General features: G+C 41.4%; 1 protein-coding gene across 17 annotated transcripts in view; it reads right to left on the bottom strand.

Moving 5' to 3' along the window:
- FAM168A (family with sequence similarity 168 member A) overlaps nt 1-19,432 on the bottom strand; it is a 204,900-nt gene extending 185,468 nt beyond the window's left edge. For 2 of the 17 annotated variants that reach the window (XM_072610916.1, XM_072610920.1), the window contains exon 1: nt 19,324-19,432. Coding sequence is in view for 7 of the 17 variants with exons in the window: in XM_072610915.1 (XP_072467016.1) it covers nt 19,324-19,380 (57 nt within the window). In the remaining 10 variants the exon portion in view is untranslated. Of the gene's footprint in view, nt 1-11,713; nt 11,925-19,323 lie in introns of those variants that run through there. The other 15 variants (XM_072610905.1, XM_072610906.1, XM_072610914.1 and 12 more) reach the window with 12 other exon arrangements.
- Between the last annotated feature and the right edge of the window lie 459 nt (nt 19,433-19,891).

Raw genomic sequence — 19,891 nt, 5'->3', positions numbered from 1 at the left:
TCCATTGATTTTTAATGTGTTTTGGTTTGTAAACAAAACTATTAGTAATTTATTGCACATTTTTAGAAAATTATTGTATAAGAACTTACTTATGTATCTGTTTCTAGATACAATGCATATATAAAAATTTCTCTCACAAAAAAAAAGATATTACCTTATGCCTAGGACCTACTTCTCCGAAATGCTACTTTCAAGGTCCAGCAAATGTGTCACCTTCTACAAGAAGACTTCGTGGTCTCTAACTTCTCACCAACAAGCAATTTTTTCCTTCTGAAATTTTTTGGGAGCACAATGTTTGGATTTCTACACGGCCCTTATCACATTCTAACGTGTCATAAACATTTGGTTCTAAGTCCTATTTCCCTCTACTTAAAAAAAAAAAATCACAAACTAACTTAAATCAGGGATGACAATATTTTTGGTTTTGTATCTCCTGTCCCAGCACAGGTCTTTGTTGAATTGAAAGGAAAGCTAAGCTATAGCAATAAGATACTAAAAAAGAAATTAAGAATCAATATAGGAAAAGAGCAGAAAAGAAATATCACTTTTTGTAAACTGTATGACAGTTCACTAAGAGAACAATATTCAGCCAAAAGTTAATTGAAACCCTAACTTCAGTAAAGTAGCAGGCTATAAAACAAACCCACAAAAAGTCATGGCTTCACAAGATAAACGATAAAGCACTCTTCCACCTCCTAGCAGAGAGGGCAATGGTGTCAAGCTCAAACAGAGATGGAGGTCCTCGATCTATACTTACGAGTCCCTGGGCACCACAAATTGACTTAGTTTTAAAATGGAATATTAAAAAAAAGAAAAGTAAGCTACAGTTATACCCAAAATATGAGTGCATTTGGGATACTCTAAAGACTAGCTAACAAGGATTAAGACAATGTATTTGTGAAAATACATTGTAAGGTTGCCATTAATATATACGATACAAGCAGTTTAGCAATCACCATTGGGAAGTTTAATGTGCTAAATATATCACAGAGCAAACTTATCCTAGGAGCTTTTCAATGTCTTTTTCCACTCTCTCCTCTTTCCCTCTAGCCTCAAAAGAAGAGGGTTTCCACTCTTTGCCTGGGCTATTGCCTCCACCTGTGCCCCTTTGAATCCAGCCTTTACTACCCACTTCCCCAAAGTTTTGCTCTAACAGTTATTCTCATTGCTCCCATATGCCCACAAATATGCTCAGATGTCCCAAATCTGAAAAAATAATGACAATAATCTTCTTTTGAGCCTTTCTATACCATTCAGACGCTATTCCAGCCTTCTAACTTTCAACATCAACATTCTTAAAAACTTGAACAGTAGTGGAAAAAGGAGACATTTCACAGTTTCTGTTACTGGCACCATCAGCCAGTCTCTTGTATTGGAAAAGTTGGTGTTATCTTTGACTCTTCCTCTTTCCCTTCACCTCCCACATCCATGAATCGCAAAGTGCTATTGAAATAACCTCCACATTACATCTCCTATCTAGTTCTTTTCTTTCTATGTCCATTTCCACCATCACATCTTTCTTGTGTAATTATGGTCTGTAGGACAAAAATAGCTCGTGTTTACATGTTGTTTTAACATTTACAAAATACTTTTCTCACAAAAACCTCCAGCAGGCAGTGCAAATAATACCCTCTCCATTTTACAGATTAAAAAAATTGAGGTAAACATCCAGAGAAAGAACTATGGAGTCTGAATACAGATTGAAGCATACTATTTTTCTCTTTTTTTGTTGTTGTTTTTTCTTTCTCCAGATTTTTCCCTTTTGTTCTGATTCTTCTTTTACAACATGACTAATGTGAAAATACGTTTAACATGATTGTACATGTATAACCTATATCAGATTGCTGTCTTGGGAAGGGAAGGGAAAGAAGAAAAATTAGGAACTCAAAATCTTACAAAAATGAATGTTGAAAATTATCTTTACATGTAATTGGAAAATAAATTAAATATCACTAAATTAAAAAAAAGAAAGAAAATGAAGACCAAAAAAGAAAAAAAGAAATTGAGGCAAAGAGACAATTCATGACTTGCCCATGGTCACACAGTAAGAGAAGGAATGTGAACCCAGGTCTCTCCCAATATCTATACACAGTATGCACTTAACTGATGTTTATCCAAAGAATACTGAATATTGAATGAACCAACGGGAAGGAGAGAAGACTCTCTGTGACCTTGGCCAAGTCCAAAAGTCGGTTTACCAGAGCAAGGGTATTCCATGCCAAGCTCTGACACAGCATTCAAAAGAACTAGTCAGGGACTGGTCAGTCCCTTTCCCCTCTTGGAATTGATGTTAGACTCTTTTGGGCTTCATTTTCCTCCTATGTAAAATGAAGGATTTGAAGTTTCCAGTGTCCTTTTCTGGTTCTAAAATTCTGGGATTCTATGGCTCTATAAGAAAGGAAGTGATGGCAGCAACTTAATGGAAGAACCATCAGGAAATCCCAATTTACTGGTTGGGGACCCTATGGTGTAAAACAAGTCAAGTTTAGCACCATAGGTTGTGTTGACCTTGCCAGAAGACTCTTCTCTTTCATCAGCACATGAAAAAATCAGTCTTATGCAGCGGCGTTATAAAACCAAGAAATTGTACAAAGTGTCCTAGCTTGAGATACCATCTTCATTTATACTTTCCTCTTTGCTGAGGTCCTCCTGGCTGAGAGGGCTGCTATGCTCCAAAAACATCTTGGCCTGCTGTCACAGTTCTCAAGAAGACACTTCCAATCAGTTTCCCTCAGGTAGGACTTAAAGCTGGCTATTATTTCTCTAGCAGAGAGACAAAGGCTACAGGCTACTCATCTCACAAGTGTTTTGACTCTCCAAATGCAAGAAGAAAATATGCCTGTGCTCACTTTCAGAAGCCTGTCCTCAGTCAAGGGACTTTAACCAAATCAAGTGTCTCTCAGTATAAAAGGAGAACAGTCTCTTCATATCCTACTACTTGTATCCCTATAAAGATGTCTCCTACTGGGCCCTGGGTTCTGTATCTTACACTTTTTTTCCCTTCCTGGGTTGAGGGACTGGCTCTGTGACTTGTGTGACTTTGTACAAGTCACTTAGCTGTTCTAAGTTTCTGCTTCCTGGTCTGGAATAGAAGGATAATACAACCTTCTTCTACCTGTCTCACAGGGCTCATACATGCTAAAGTGTTTTGTAAATGTAAGGTGTAAATGTTGACAGAATTACACTAAGTGTTCGGTCAACACTAGCTAACTAAAAAGGCAGCAAGGAGGAGAGGGGAAGAGCACAAATTACCCAGAAGACTGCCACTCATTAGCAGAGTGTCCTCACACAGGACACCTTCCATTTGTTTTCTCTAGATCTTGGATGTAGATAGTTATTTCTGTGGTCTCTTCCTCATTAGAACATGAGCACCAGGAGAGCAGAAACCCTGTGTTTGCCTTTGGTGTCCTTAGCCCTTAGCACGGTAACTCACACATAATAAGGCTTAATAAATGATGGCTTGACTATTTATACCTCCCCCTCCCCCAGCCAGGTCATTCATTCAACAAGTATTTTATTAAGTGTTAGTATGGCAAGTATTTCCCCCAAGCTATGATGCCTTACTATACGTGAAACACGAGGCTACATACACTAAGAATTAATACTCCATATTATTTTGGGGGAGGGAGAAATGCTTGTGCTTTCACTGAGCTAGGGAACTCCAGTGATGAATCTCTCTCTACCAATGCAGATCCCCACTTTGTCTGCAATCTGTCTTGGCGAATTACCTGGGGTACTGGGAGGCTATGATTTGCCCAATATGTGTCAGAAGTCACACTTGAACCCAGGTCTTTCTTACTTAAAGGTAGGCTCTGTATACACTGTGCCACGCTGCCTCTTATAATGTTGCCCTTTGACAGCATTTTGCTATGTCATTAATACTGAATAGAGAACACACTCGTAAAATAAGATCTCCTTGAAATGTTAAGTTATGCACTAACTACAAATCCTAAGTTTGATCTAAATCATATGCAGGGCAAAATATGAAATACATTCAAACCTGTACAATCATAAAATAATCAAACTCCAATGTATGCTCAAAAATTCCACTGCAATACCATTAGGTCCAATGTCCCATATACTATTCCTAAGGAATTAATCCTAGCTATGCTATTTACTTTGTATGTAACTTTGGATGTGTAATTGGGCAAGCAACTAAATCTTTCTGTGCCTCTGTTTCCTCTTGTATAAAATTAGATTACAAGACTACTGCTAAGATCCTTCTAGTCCTAAATTCCATGATCCTAAGACCATTAACAGACCCCATTAACAATATTATGAAGGATGGAAAAGTTACTTTGCAAAGAGTAAATGCTATAGGAAGGGCAATTCTAGTCACAAATTGATTATATTTGACTCTATTTTGGGGCCCTGAGCCCTCAGTTATAACACAAGGCACTACCAAGGGAAAAATACTGAAGTATTTGGCATGTTCAGAAAAACAACAATGAAGAAAAGGCTGGAAAAGAACCACATGCGTGAGCAGAAACACTGGAGCCTGAGCGGCAAGATGAAGAGACAGATGAAGATCATCACCGAGACTGTCAGTGAGGAATTGAGGAGCAGGAAACACAGAGCCCAGGCTGGCACTTTAAAACGTCTACAGCAGAAAAAGAGGCAGCCCAGGAAAACCCAACAATATGAACACCAAAAAGGGACCCAGACACCTTCACGAGCTGGAAGCAGATGACTTCTGCAAATGGAAAAAATAAATGGAACAAACTGCAGGAGGCCTTCCATTCAAAGTAGTTCATTAACTGCTATCATCTGTAAACAGAGTAGAAAAGACATAGAAAGGTTAAATGACTTGCCCAACCTCACAGAGGCAGAACACAGCAGCGCCAAGATTGCAGTCCAGGTTCTCAGTCTCTAAATTCATATCTCCACTGCCTAAAGAATAAAAAAACCAGAAATTCTGATCCTGGCATTCAAGGCCCCCATAACATGGCTCCAACCACTGCTCCCATTTCTGTGCTCTACACTCTAACCACAGCAGACCATTCTCTATCCTGTGTTCCTATTCTGTCTTCCCCTGCCTTCAGGCCTTTGCTTCCACTGGCCCCCGAGGCTGGAATGGCCGCCTGCCCTCTCATTCCTACCTGGAGAAGTCCCCACCCTCTTCCTTCAAGGCCCGTTCTGGTGCTACCACCTCCAGGAAACTTCAGGTAGTGGGACAATGGGGGAAAAAAGGTAGAGTAAAATGTGTACATTTTCAATTTCTTCACTGTGATTATATACAAAGTTGTGTTGATGCTGAAAGATGGTTTGCTAATATTTATGTTAGAAAGAAAAGTATTAAAAATGTGCCAAAGAAGTTAAAGTTCAGGGGGTAAAAAAAATTTAAATTAAAAAATTTAAACTCAGGATCTTGAAGCCCAAACAAGGATTTTCTTTAAAGGGACTCCCAGGTCGTGTCATCTAGCCTGTCACTGTCTCTTAAGGCCTACCTGGCCTCCATCTGGTCCTAAAGTATACGTGTCATGAGCCCTCTGTCCTAATTATAGGATGTGAGCTCCTTGAAATCAGAAGCCATCTTGATTTTCTATCTGTATCATTAGAGTTTAGCACAGTACCGTGTACACAGTAAGCACTGAAAAAATCCATTCCACTTTATGTTCATGAAAAATCAAAGAAAATTATGTTCTCCCTTAGTGTTTTTCCCTTGCACTTTTCATATCTAAAAACATCAAAATGTAATTATTTATGAACAAACCAAGTTATCCCAAATGTATGTAATATAAAGTGATTTTAGATCAGCAGTAGCACTGTATGGTGGAAAAATGGGCCCGGAACTGGAATCTCAGCTCTGGATTTTCTTCCTACCTGGGTGAGTAATCCCTCTGGGTCTCAGTTTCCTCCACTGAAGAATGAGAGGGGGTAGATTACATGACCACTCTAAAGACTAAGAGCCCATGTTCCTTGTCACTTAATTATAATTAAATATTACAAACAGTTCAGTTCATCCAAAGATGTTTGGTTTGGGGTTTCCTCTTTCTTTCCATTAAAAAAAAAAAATTCATGCCTCCAGAATTTCAGGAAACACTACTCCAATAAGCCACTATGTTCACCATCACTAAATATACCCAGTATGATAGGGTACACAGCAGAACAAGTCCTGTGCAGGGAATCAAGACACCTTGGGTCCAGTCACAGCCTCCCTCTTTCCCCTAGGAGGAGAGTAGCAGGAAAACTGGGGGTAGTTAAGCAGCTGAGTACATAGAGCACTGAGTCTAGAGTCAGGAACAGTGAGTTCAAATCCAACCTCAGACACTTACTAGCTGGGCACAACCCTGGGCAAGTCACTTCACTGTTTCCTCATCTGTAAAATGGGGATAATAACAGCACCTACTTTGCAGGGTTATGGCAAAGTTCAAATGTAATAATGGTTGTAAAGTACTTAGCACAGTACTCAGCACTCTGAAGTTACTTAATATATGCTTGCTTGCTTCCTTCTCTCTCCCCCCTACCCGCCCAGGTCTGAGTTTCCTCTGTGAAATGAAGGTTTTGCCCTCAGCTGATTCTCTACAGGCCCTTCCAGCTCAAATGTTCCAGGACGATATTTGGCTTTTGGAATGTGTTATTAGGTTCATTCCAATGAATTTGCCTTTTGAAATGTTAGGCTTATTGGTTGGATGGATGTGGAAAAGAAGCCCTGGAAGGTGCTAGGTAACAAAAGGGGGAAAAAAACCTAAGAGAATAAACTTGCCCCAAACTGTCCACAAAGCAGATATAAAATGGGCTGTATCTGCCATCACAAACTCCAAGTAGAATGTAAACACTTTGAGGACAGGAACTCCTTTCTCATTTGGTGATTTTATCCTCAGGAGCACCTAGTCCTTGAACATAGCAGGTCCATAATAATAAATGTAGGGTTGGATTGAAAGGGACTTTAGAAGCTAGCATGTCAGTGCTGAAATAGTCCTTAAGAGATCATTTAGCACAAGCCCTTCATTTTCAAAGAGGGCAACGACCCTCAGAGAAAGGTAATGACATGCCTAAGGTCACAGTGACAAAGCCCTGAGTAGAACTGAGGTGGCAGAGGTGTTTTGAGACAAGCACATTGTAAACTTTAAAGTTCTAGACAAACAGGACTGGTTGGTATTATTTTCAGAAGTATATACAATGTTTTGCTGTTAGATGTTTCATCTATATGGCACTGTTTGACCTTCATATCCCAGAAGTTTTCTACTTTGAAAAAATAACTAAGTCTTAACCTGCAGATGTCTGCAACTACAATGGCCACTAAATCTCTCTAGTGAGATTATTATTTGGAACTCTAAAAACTAGAGGTTCAAACAGTGCATCATTCCACCACTACATGGGAGAAAAAAAAGAAATAACTTTTTGTACCCTAAAACAAAATCATGTTCAGAATTACTTGCACTGTGACCCAGCAATACTGCTTCTAGGGCTGTATTCCAAAGAAATCATAAAAAGGGAAAAGTACGCACATGTACAAAAATATTTATAGCAGCTCTTTTTGAGGTAGCCAAGAACTGGAGATTGAGGTGATGCTTCAGTTGGAGAATGGCTGAACAAGTTATGGTATAGGAACCCAATGGAATACTATTGTGCTGTAAGAAATGGTGAACAGGCAGACTTCAGAAAAACCTAGAAAAACTTAAATGAACTGATGCTGAATGAAGTGAGCAGAGCCAGGAGAACATTATACACAGTAAACAGCCACAATTTGTGATGACTATTTTTGATAGACTTAGCCCTTCACAGAAATGCAAGGACCTAAAACATTTCCAAAGGACTCAATGCAAAATGCCATCCACGTCCAGAGAAAGACTACATATGGAGTCAGAACACAGAATGAAACAGACTATTTTCTCCTTTGGTTTGTTTTGGTTTGTCTTTCTCATGGTTTCTTCCATTCATTTTAATTCTTCTATGCAACATGACATGTAAAAATGTGCTTAATAGGAATGTGTGTGTAGAACCCATATAAGATTGCATGCTGTTTTGGGGAGGGAGGGGGAGAAAATTTGGAACTTACGGAAGTGAATGTTGAAAACTGAAAACAAATTAATAAATTTGAGGGGGAAAGTACAAAATCCTTATCTGGAAAGAAAAAGAATTACTTGCACTGGTCATATATTCACTGAATTACTAGTAATTGTTTAAACTCGATTTATTATTACAGTAGGGAAAGACTGAGCATAACAATAAATACATCACTGGTCCTCTCTGCTTCTAGTCTCTCCCTGTCCAATTTATCTAGCCCAGAGCTGCAAGATGAAATCTTCCTTATGCATAGGTTGGATCACATGCTTCCTCTACTCAAAACTCATTGGTTCCCTAGTGGCTACCAAATAAAGCCCAAATAAATCAGCCCGGCATTGAGGGACCTCAAAATGTGACAGCCTCCTACCTTTCCAGATTTATTTCTCCATTACTTCCCCAGCACAGTGCCCTACACTCAGCCCTGTCTCTGGTACATAGCACACAATTTCCCACTTCCACATCTTTGCTCACACTATTACCAGTACCTAGGACATTCCCAGCTAGCCCCGTCTGCCTGCTGACATACTACCCATCCTTCAGGTATAACTAAGTTCAAATCCAGTCTCAGACTCATACTAGCAAATCATCACCTCTCTCAGCTTCAGTCTCCTTCGCTATAAAATGGGACTATTAAGAGGACCTACCTCACTCAGCTGAGAAAATCAAAAGAAATAATACTTGTAAAGCACTTTGCAAACCTTGTAAATACTGTGCAAAACTACGTAAACATTATCTATTATTATTCAAACAAATAACTTAAAACCATCTCCTCCATGAAGCTTTCCTGGAACTCTCCAGTAAGAGATAATCTTCTTCCTTAGCCTAATATAGTGCAACAAATGGTAGACTCTGGAGACAGATGTCCTGAGTTTAGATTACACCTCTAATGTTTACTACCTGTATGATCTTGGAAAAGTCAGGTAATCTCTCAGGTCTCAGTTTCCTCATCTGTAAAATGAGAGTATTGCATTAGATGGCCTCTGAGGTCCCTTCCGGCTCTAGGGCTATGATCCTCATAATATGGATTATACTTTGAACCTCTCTTATTCTATTCTTTATTTATTATACAAATAAAGTACATTCATTTACCTGACATTCCTCCTACCGGACTAAAAACTTGAGGAATAGGAGTATGATTTGTGGAAAAAAAAAAAAAGGTTTTTAAATCAGAAGACCTGGGTTCAAGTCTGCTTCTAACGCTTAAAAGCAAGTCACTTGACCTTAATGAGCCTCAACTCTATAGACCTGATAGCCACATATATGTGCATATGTAGATGTAGACACGTAACTATATCATGAGGACAATGGTCATGGAAACTACACATTCCCCAGAGCTGGCATGAAGTAAACATTTTGCAAATATTAAAGTACAATGGAAAAGGGAGTTATAATTTTATCTCCCAAATATCAAACAAGATGTTTAAAAAATGACTGTTAAACCAATGAGCACATTTTGATTCAAATGGGAAGACCTTCTGGCACTTTGTTCATTTCTGAACATACACAATAAAAATGCAAACCCTCACAATACTGCTTATTTTTACATTCTTAACTACAAATGTGAAGTCAAATGTTTTGATGGCTACACTCCAGAGCTGAACACTTGAGCAAGAATAAAAATGATTTTGATTCCAGGGTGCTTATTTCCTTTTCTTTACATCCCTCACCATTTTTCCCTCCATTTGAGCTCTAATCAACAACCACTTCACATTTAACATTTCATGAAATAAAGCAATTCAAGCAATCAAGTCCAGAGCAATGTTTTCCTCCATATTCCTCTTCCTTCATTCACATGCTTCCAATAGTTTCTCCTTTCCTCCATCACTGCTTCTCAGTCAGGAGGAACCTGCCACTGAGCTTCAAAATCCCATCCTGGACTGAAACAGAAATGAAGCCTCCATTCCTTAGGCTTGTTCTGTGACCAAGCCCCAAAATATCTGTCAATCAGCTTGTTTGTCCACATCCAACAGAATCTCAATCATCTGAATTCCTTTAGGAGGAAATTCAATCTATAGAAATATAGAACCGTTATCTTACAGCTTATCAAGCAAAGGAGAAAGAGGAGAATCAAATAAAAAAATGCATCAGCAGGATATCTTTTCTATGATGAATATTTATTACGTTTCCATATTTCACATCTCTCTGTTTACATAAAGCAGCCAGGCTGGGGCTCATCTCTGTATTAGCCTGAGATATAATGATGGACTTAATTGCCCTGAAAACTGAGACACCAATAAATGGAGTCTTCAAGCAATCAATTTTAAGAAGAAAAAAAAAAAAGGCCTAAATCTTTTATGCAGACAAGCAAGGTTCCTGTACTCAGAAATAAAGCCGGCTTTAGATTTTTCAGCCTTCTTCATCAGTTATCAGGCAATAAAGGTTCATGTTGGCAACCTCAATACTATCAAATCTGCCCATTAAAATTCTAAGTTCCAAGGCTAGTTTTGTTAAGAGGGGCAAGGGGGAGGAGGTAGACATCACACAGAAAGAAATCCATCACACTACATTCCATCTTCATTTTTTCCCCACTGCCCTTAGTGGCTTTGTTAAACTTTCCCATTCCAATCTGAAGGTATCTCAGAAGAGAACCCCTAATTTCACCCCGAGGTCCCTCCAGAGTATGTATCAAGGTACAGAGACTCAATTACCAAATGTGAATGGAATCAAAAGAAACGATAGAAACCTAATATTAAACAGCTTAACTTCTGAGAAACCGAGTCTTCGGAAAGCGCCTTTTTCTGACCACTACAAGGTCGGTCCTCTGTAAGTGCCCTAGGACAACACAAGCCCTCTCAAGTGCTCTGAACCCTAGCACGCCGTGTGTGACTGGCAGGAATCCCAATATTTCCTCTCCACAACCTGGGGGGAGGAGGAGCTCGTATCTATATTCCTTTCTCCTTCTTTCTTGATTCCCCATCACTACCCCATAACACCTTAGCTCTACCCTAGCAGCTGGGCTGGTCCTCATCCCAACTCGCTCACAGAGAAATCCCACTTCTGCCGCCTCCCCAGCCCATCTCCATCACCTTGCCTCCCAGCCATCACGGCACTGAATGTCCTCGCTGCCTACCTGGCCTCCCAGGTGCCTGCTGGCTAGCCAACTCCTGGTCAATTTCTCCCCCTCCCTCCCCTCCCTGCTGGGTGTCCCCCCACCTCGCAGATGATCTCCACTGTTTTCCCCGTGCGATTTCCCGTCCTCTCACAGCTCTTTCTTCCCCGTCTGTCCGCCCCCCAGACCCCTAATTTTCTCCTCCTCTCCCTTCTCATGGCCCGTTTCTAGCTCCAACTTCCCCAGACCCTTCGGCAGGTGCCCCCTCCCCGAATTCCCCAGTCCTTTCTCTGCCTTCCTCAGCTCCCCCACCTTCCTTCCAGCAGGTCTCCCCCATTCTTCATCGCCCCCATCTCTGCCTGGCTCGTGGCGCCCCCTCCCCGACACCCCCCTTCCCCGCGCCCCCACTCGGCTTCTCCCGCACCGCTAACTCCCTATTCTCTGCCCAGCTCCATCACTGCGTCCTCCCCTCCGCCCCCACCCAGCCCCTCCATCCCCGTCCTCGCGGGCGGCGGCACCCTCCCCCCGTACCTCCCGCCGGGGCGGGGGAGGGGGGCTGCGGCTCCGGGAGGGAGGGGCGGGGAGGCGGGGGCGCGCGGGGGCTCCCGGATGGCGCAGGCCGGGCCGGGATGGCGGAGGGAGGCTCGTCCTCACCGGAGGGTAGCAGCGGGACAAGGAGGCGGCGATGCCCTGGTCTCCCCAGGCGGCGGCGGCAGCGGCGGCGGCGGCGGCGGCGGCGTGCCCGGTCCCTCGGCCGGTGTCCGTGGCGGCTGCGCGCTGCGGGGCCTGGGCGCGGGGCTCGGGCTCGGGCTCGGGCTCGGGCTCTCACACACCAGACCGTCCGCAGCGGCAGCACCAGCGGCAGCGGCAGCGGCAGCACCAGCGGAGCCCGACGGGTGGGGGGAGGGGACACACGGGGGAGGGGAGGAGGCGGGGGCGGGGGCGGGGGAGGACCCGGCGCGCCGCCGCCAACTCGTCCCTCCTCTCGGTTCCTGATTGGGGCGGGGGCGGGAGGGGTGAAAAGGAGGGACTCCAATGCCCAGCATGCCCCACGACCATGCTGGAGCCTACAATTCCCAGTGTGCATCGGGCTCCGAGTCTCGTCGCTTCGTCTTTTCTCCCTTCTCTCTACTCCTTAGGTGTGAGTCGCGCGCCACCTCCAGACCCGCCACTGCCACCACCGTCTCAGACCCCGAGAGACTACACTTCCGAGGCCGCGAGTGCCACCCTTCCTTGCTCACGCTACCCAAATTGTAGATCCCCGAAAGCGGGGGTGGGTGGGTGTGGGGGAGTGGGTGGAAGGATGAACTGTCCAGTCCCAGCCCCGGTGCACTCTGGGAAGTGTAGTCCAGCCTCTCAGGCGCGGTTATGACTCCATGTTGAAAAAAAATTAAAATTCAGAGTAAAAAAAAAAAGGAAGAAAGGAAAAATGCCGCAGTCTCCCTCCATTGATTGCATTTTATATTAGCTGAGCAGCAGATAGTATGCGCAGCGACAGAAAGTAGGCATGAGGAAATGAAGCCCATACACACTGCCCTCGGACCAATCCATGCACTCATCCCTCCTCGTCTCCGTGACCTACCCCCAAGGTCATTGCCGTGGCCGGGAGAACAAGATGTCCCGGCTGACAAGGTCCTCCCCTGGGGGCTCAGGACAGCTCGCTTTTCTCATGCCCTCAGAATTCATAAAGTCTTATTCCAGTCTCTCTCCTCGTGCCGGGATGAAATCAACACAGAATAGATGTACATTTCACATTCCATTTCATCCAGGTCTGGTGGTTGGACAGTGCTTCCTTGAAACAGATCTGGGGGTCATGATGGATTGTACAGTCAGTATTCCTCCACAGCTGGAAGGCACGGCTGAAAAGCCTGAGACCCTAGCCTGCCCTGTGAGACAGGACTAGCAAGGTCATAGTCTCACTTTCAGGTGCATTCTCTGGACCACAACTGGGCAACCAGTATCAGGAAAAGACTGGAGGCTGTGCCACAGGAACTGAAATGGAAAGAACTTGGGCTTTTGACCTAAAGAGAAGTCCTGTCCTAGGAGGATTTGCTAGCTCTGTGGATCCACGAGTTGATTAAAGCATCAGCCTTCAAACTTATTCTAGTAACTGGGGAAATGTTTTTTAAGCAACATTCAGGACTTTGAAGGGGGACATCATGTTCTCCAGACCATGACGATGACTTTGGAGCTAGGTCAGAAAGAATCCCTCTCTTCTTCAAATCACAACTTAAGTACCACTTTCTACATGAAGCTTTTCCTGATCCCCTTTTTTGTTTTCTCTATTTCAAACAACATTGTATTTAACCATTATATATTTATTCTTTTTAGGTTTAGAAAATCTCTTCAATCCAGTGGCACTGGCCTATACCATGAACAAGGCACTGCATTTCTTGATTTCAGGCATTTCAGGCTGTCCCTCATGTCTTCCTATTTTGCCTTCCCTGGCTTCCTTTAAGCCCCAACTAAAATCCCATCTGCAAAAAGTCTTTGCCCAAATCCTCTTTATTCTAGTGCCTTCCCCCTGTTAACTATTTCCTATTTGGCCCACATATAGTTTCTTTGTACATATTTGCTTGTTGCCTCTGCAATTAAACTGTGAGCTTCGGGAAGTCAGGGGCTCTCTTTGTGTCTTTCTTTGTGTTCTTGGATGCTTATCATAGTTCCTGGCACACAGTAGGCATTTAATAGATGCTTATTGATTGACTGATCCCCTCTATATCTACCTTTCTCTTCTTAGAATGTAAATTCCTTTTCGGTAGAGACTGTTTGCTATGTATTTGTATTCTCAGAGCTTGCCACAGTACCTGGCACATCATAGGTACTTAATAAATGATTATTAATTGATTGATTGACTTTCTCACCATCTTCAAGTATCTGAAGAGTTGTCATGTGAAACGGATGTTAGACTCTTGCTTGGCTTGTGAACAGAAGTGGAGGATTAGGAGACAGAGATCTGCTTACTTTATAACAGGGAGAACTTCATAACAATGAGAGCTGTCCAAAAGTGTGATGGGTGGTCTCCAAAGGTAGAATAGGTTTCTAAGTGGAAGCTGAATGACACTTAGCTATTTTGTAGAAGCTTTTGGTGAATAGCTATAAATAGTGAATAGACTATAAATCCTTCCTAGCTATGGCCCCAAAGTAGTTGGTGCTGGATTTGTTGTTCAGTCATTTTTGAATCATGTCAGAGTCTTTTCTTGCCAGAGATACTGGAGTGCTTCCTTCTCCAGCTCATTTTATAGCAGAGGAAACTGAGAAAGTGACTTGTACAGCATCATATAACTAGTAAAGTGTTTGAGGTCAGATTTGAACTCAGAAATTGGAGAATTCCTGACTCCAGGACCAGTGCTGCCTTTAGTTGGTGCCAGATCTTTTCTCCAAAATGTCTGAGGAAGCAATCTCAGTAAATCTGAACACACACACACACACACACACACACCAATGCCAGGTTGTAGTAATTACAAGAGATAGTTAAGGAGACTGCACGGGGTTTTTTCCCAAGTCTCTCAAACCATGGGAATCTCAGTAGAAATTATACATCCCAGGTGCTGAGGGAGAGTGTACATCAAACTGTGGTATGTCCTAGTGCAATTAAGGAGAGAAATTCATAAGGTGTACAGGAAAGTAGTTCTTCTTGACCATATACAAGAAGACTTGTAAAAGTGGATGCCCATCGACTGGGGAATGATGATACCAGTTGTTGTATATAAATGTAACACATAAAGAACATATAAAGAATTCAGAAAAAAACCTGGAAGATATATGAACTGATGCAGAGAAAAAGAAGCAGAACGGGGAAAATAATTTATACAGTAGCCACAATAATGTAAAGGAAAACAACTGCGAAAGACTTCAAAATTTTGCTCAATACAGTGAGCAATCATAACTTCAGAAAAATGATAATCAAGTGTGTCAGCCTCCTCTTGGAAGGAAGTTGATGGAACAGAGATGCAGAATGTAAGATACGTTTTCAGATATGTCATTGTGTTGATTTGTTTTGTTTGACTGTATATTTGGAACAAAAGAGGACTTTTGTTGATGAGAAGAATGATTGACTTAGTGGAAAGTGATAGAGGTTCAAAAAAAGAGCACCAATTAAAAATACAGGAAAAAAAGCTCAGAGGGAAACGCAAGCAGAACAATTTTGTTAATGCCTCATTTAAACATACATATTAGCAAACAAGCTGTACATAACAGATGCCCACCATTTCATATGTAATCCTCACTTATATTATCTGTATACTGGAATGTTTAAGTTAATTGATGATTAGTAAGCTTATAACAAGGGATAAGGAATAGAGATTTCAGTGTTATAGGGAATTTCTGAATGAAAAAACTCATTTACCAGTGCAGGTACCTTCTGGTTTTTGTTGTTGTTTGATTATTATTTTAATTCTGACTTTAACAAACATTAAATAAAATGTGCATTTTCAAATTCATAATATAACAAGAGGATTATATATGAAACTGTGGATCTCTTATCTATAGCTTGCTTTTCTTTATAATGTAATATAATAATAAATTCAACATATTAACTATCAAAGTTGTCTTATTTGTCTATGATTCCGACCTTCTTTCTGTTCTATTCATTTTTTTTTAATATGCTGCCATGATCCTTGATTGGCATACGGTCAAAGGATATGAAAAGACAATTTTCAGAGAAGAAATCCAAGCTATCAACAACCATATGGAAAAAGTGTTCTAAATTACAAATAATTAAAGAATGCTAATTAAAACAATTCTAAAATGCCATGTCACACCCATTAGATTGACAAAGTTGAGAAAAAAAAGAAAATTATAAATGCAGGAAGGGATGTGGGAAAAACAGACAGGTACTTAAGTGGATTGTTGGTGGAACTGTGAAGTAGTCCAACCATACTGGAAAGTAATTTGGAATTATACCCCAAAAGTATTAAACTGTGTATACCCTTCGATCCATCAACACTGCTACTAAACGTATACTCCAATAAAATCTAAAAAAAAAAAAAAAGGAAAAGTATCACATGTATAAAAATATTTATAGCAGCTTTTTCTGTGGTAGCAAAGAAATAGAAACTGAGGGCTTGCTTATCAATTTAGGAATATTTGAACAAGTTATGGTGAATACTATTGTGCTATAGGAAATGATAAAGGGGATTGTTTCAAGAAAAACATGGCAAGACTTGAATGAACTGATGCAAAGTGAAGTAAGCAGAACCAGGAGTACTATTGATACAATAACAACAATAGATAATCAACACAGCGAGCATCCAAAATTCCAGTTCATGATGAAGCATGCTATTCACCTCCACATAGAGAGCTGATGGATTCAGAGGGTATCTTAAAGCAAATTTTCTTTTCTTCCTTCCTTTTTTCCTTCCTCCTTTTTTTAGTGGGGGCAGGGGGTAAGGGAGATATGACTAATAAAGGAATTTGTTTTGCATGACTATACATATTTTAATGGGTTCAGTTTTTCTTGCCTTCTCAGATTTCCTTTTATAAACCACACCAGCAGACTATATCCATAACTAGTGAGGAAAGCCCAGCCATTGTACCAATCACAATCATCATGGGAACAAGAATGTCATTGCGTGGATATGGATGATCCAGAGATCATATCTCCACAGTCCTAGATGAGCAAGAGGCTAGATGCATAGGCATATACATACCCCAAGGAGACAGGCTTTTGGGTTCCTGCCCCAGGGACAACAGGGTTCTAAGTAATTTTCCTTTGAGAATATAGCAATTGAGATCATATTGAACAAAAGGCAGGGACCACAGGCACTGGAGCCAGGGAGGCAACAAAGCCCTCTTTCTCTAAGCTGTGTGAGCAGGCAGCATCTGGCTTTAAGGCAATTACATTGCCTAGATCCCTACTAAAGATGATTCCAGAAACCAAAAGCCATAGGATCAGGTATTCCATTCTTCAGCACCTTTAGGATAGCCTTGCTGGAGAATGCTTCTACATCATATAGAATGGAGGGAGACAGTTGCACAAAATACAGCAAAACTAACCACCACTGGAGCTGGAAGGTGCTGAGCCCCTTATAATAATTCTTTATAGTGCCTGATGTCTTCTGTTTACTCATATTTGCATCATTAGTTGCTGTGCCAAGATGAGTCTTTGTCTTTTGATGTCCTTTTGGATAGAGCGGTCAGCCCTGTTTGGTATTGACCTGGGTTTCTGTGCCGATCTTAACCTCCCAGGGTATGTCTACATTAAGAGCATTGGTAGGTTTTAGACCTCCTTGGATTTTTGAGATTCAGAATACTGAATTTTTAGGGTTCTTTATGGTATCTTAGGACAGAGTGCTAGGGATTTCAAAGCCTTTGGGCCAAGGATGTTACCTGAGATCTGCCATGCCCATACTATTCACTGATACTTCTGGCTCCTAAGATCCAAGCTATGGATCCAACCTCAGAACTTTTTCATGGAAGCCCCCTGCTCCCCCTGCCTCTTGATACATAGCCTTTTGGGCTACAGATATTTCTGGTCACATTAGGAGATGTTTGCCTGCATTGGTGCTGACTTTCTGGTATGCCACCTTTCCTGTTGGGTAGACTTCTGACAGACTTGTGCCATTCTGAGATGAATGAAGTAGTTTCTCATTGAATTTCTTGATCATTATTTCATCATTAGTTCATGTTAATTTTTAGTATTTTGCTAGAGTAGGTATATGGAAGCTGAGCTGCCCATCTTCATTCAAGCATCCATCTTGGTTAGAAGTACTCACCTTCATTTTTCTGAAGCCTTTGTAGCAAGTGTGCTCTGGTTTACTATCCCAGAGTCAGGTTGTTATACTTCCTTTCTCAGGATTCTAAGAGTACCCTGAGAGGTCAGAGGTATCTTCTCTACTGCTCTTTTGACCTTTTGAACCTCACCAGGTCAGAGTCTCCAGTCCTTTCAACTAAAATGGAAAAGGAAGACACAAGGCCCATTCATGTGGTCACATACTGATCTCAGTGGAGAAGGACCAAGGTCTGTCTCCTTACAGCATTGTGTCTCACCAGATGCGATTAGCAAAGAAGTCAAACCAGGAGAACTAGGTGAGAAGGGCCCAGGAAAATGTCTGAGACTCTGTTCAGATGTCCTTTGAGATATCCCCAATTCTGGTCATGTAGCTAATTGAAAAGTCTTCTCCTAACAACATGGTTAGCAAAGCAGAACCAATTACAGAATGTCTACATTTACTCCAAAGTCTCTTTAAAGCAATTTCATTATACATCATCAAAACTATCCCCAACCTCTTCCATTAGATTGTAAGCTCTCTAGGGGCAGCTCTTATCACAGTGTCTGGCACATAGTAGGTGCTTAATAAAGCTAATTGATTGATTGAAAGAGTATTACCATGGGAAATACTAACCAAATTTAGAGAAAGGGCTGTGGAGTCTGAAGGCAGACCAAATCAGACTATTTTCACCTTTTTTGTTCTTGTTGCTTTGTCTTTCTCTTGGTTTTCCCTTTTGTTCTTTCTTTCACATGACTAACATGAAAATATGTTTAATATGATTGTACATGTATAACCTATTTCAGATTGCATGCCATCTTGGGGAGGAGAGAAAGGAAGAAGGGAGGAAGAAAGAAAAAGGTTTGAAACTCAAAATCTTACAAAAGTGAATGTTTAAAATTTTCTTTACATGTAATTGGAAAAAATAAAATACAATTAAAAAAAGAAAGAGTATCATCAAAGGGAATCTGAATATATGCCAGTCCCCTTTAATAGATTTTCTTTTATACTTTGTCATCATAGTCCATGGTTTCAATTCTGAGAAGTCTTTCAGAGATTATAGGAACCTTTTCTTCTTTCACCTAAACTAGCAAATCTGTCTTTAACTCACTGTAGTGACTCATTACCATTCACCTCTTCTCTCTCCCTGAATTTGGTACCACATTAAAAAAAAAGATGCTGTGTTCTATGAGCAAAAGCAGGATTTCAGTAGCTCAAAAGAAACATGAGATGTGCAGATTTAGATACATCTCTTATCCCAAATGTTCATATGGACTACTTGTGCCCAACTTGTGATAGAACCTTCTGAGCTCATATTGGTCTGATCAGTCACAGTTAGACACAATGTACATTGACGACCCCCCTTCTCCTCCCCCCCATAATGTTATTTTGTTCCCCTTCCAATATGAAGGACAGCAACAGTTGTCTCCAACTTAAATCAACATTTTCTACTGAGTTCAGAGATTGGGAGTGAAACCTTCATTTCTCCCTCATTATCTCTCCACCCTCCCTACTTCCCCCAGGGTCACTAGACAGAAGTATTATTCAAATTACCTTGGGCTGTTTCTCAAAATTGCTAGAATGGAGGGTGAGGTACCAGTCCCTCTCCATAGACTGGGAAGGGAGAGAATTGTCCCTGCTGCACAATTATAGAATGAGAAGAATTACAGAATCCTAGAATCTCAGAACTGGAAGGGATACCAGGCAACCCCTACATGATGCTCTGAATTCTCTCGGCAGTGTTGGTAACAAGTGGTCACCCAGGTTCCCCTTGAACACCTCCAATAACAGGAAGTTTAGTCCTTCTAGAGCAAATCCATTCCATCTTGAAAGAACACTTATTGTTGGGGAGTTCTGGTTCTCTGGGATTTCATTTCTTTTATCTCTGCCTCTTGTGGTTATGCAAAACAAGTCACATCATTCTTTTATGGGACAGTTCTCTGAATATGTGAAGACACAAATCACCTCCTCCCTTAGCCTCTCTTTTCTAGGTTAAACATTCCTATCTGATCACCCTGTGACATGGTCCACCATCCTTGGTAATTTGACTGAAACAGGCTCCAGATTCTCAGTGTCAATATCATTCCTAAAATATAGCACGCATAATAATAGCTAGCATTTC

This window comes from Notamacropus eugenii, chromosome 5, assembly GCF_028372415.1.
Source record: "Notamacropus eugenii isolate mMacEug1 chromosome 5, mMacEug1.pri_v2, whole genome shotgun sequence".
NCBI lineage: Eukaryota > Metazoa > Chordata > Mammalia > Diprotodontia > Macropodidae > Notamacropus > Notamacropus eugenii.
This window is presented reverse-complemented; position numbering and strand designations above follow the sequence as displayed.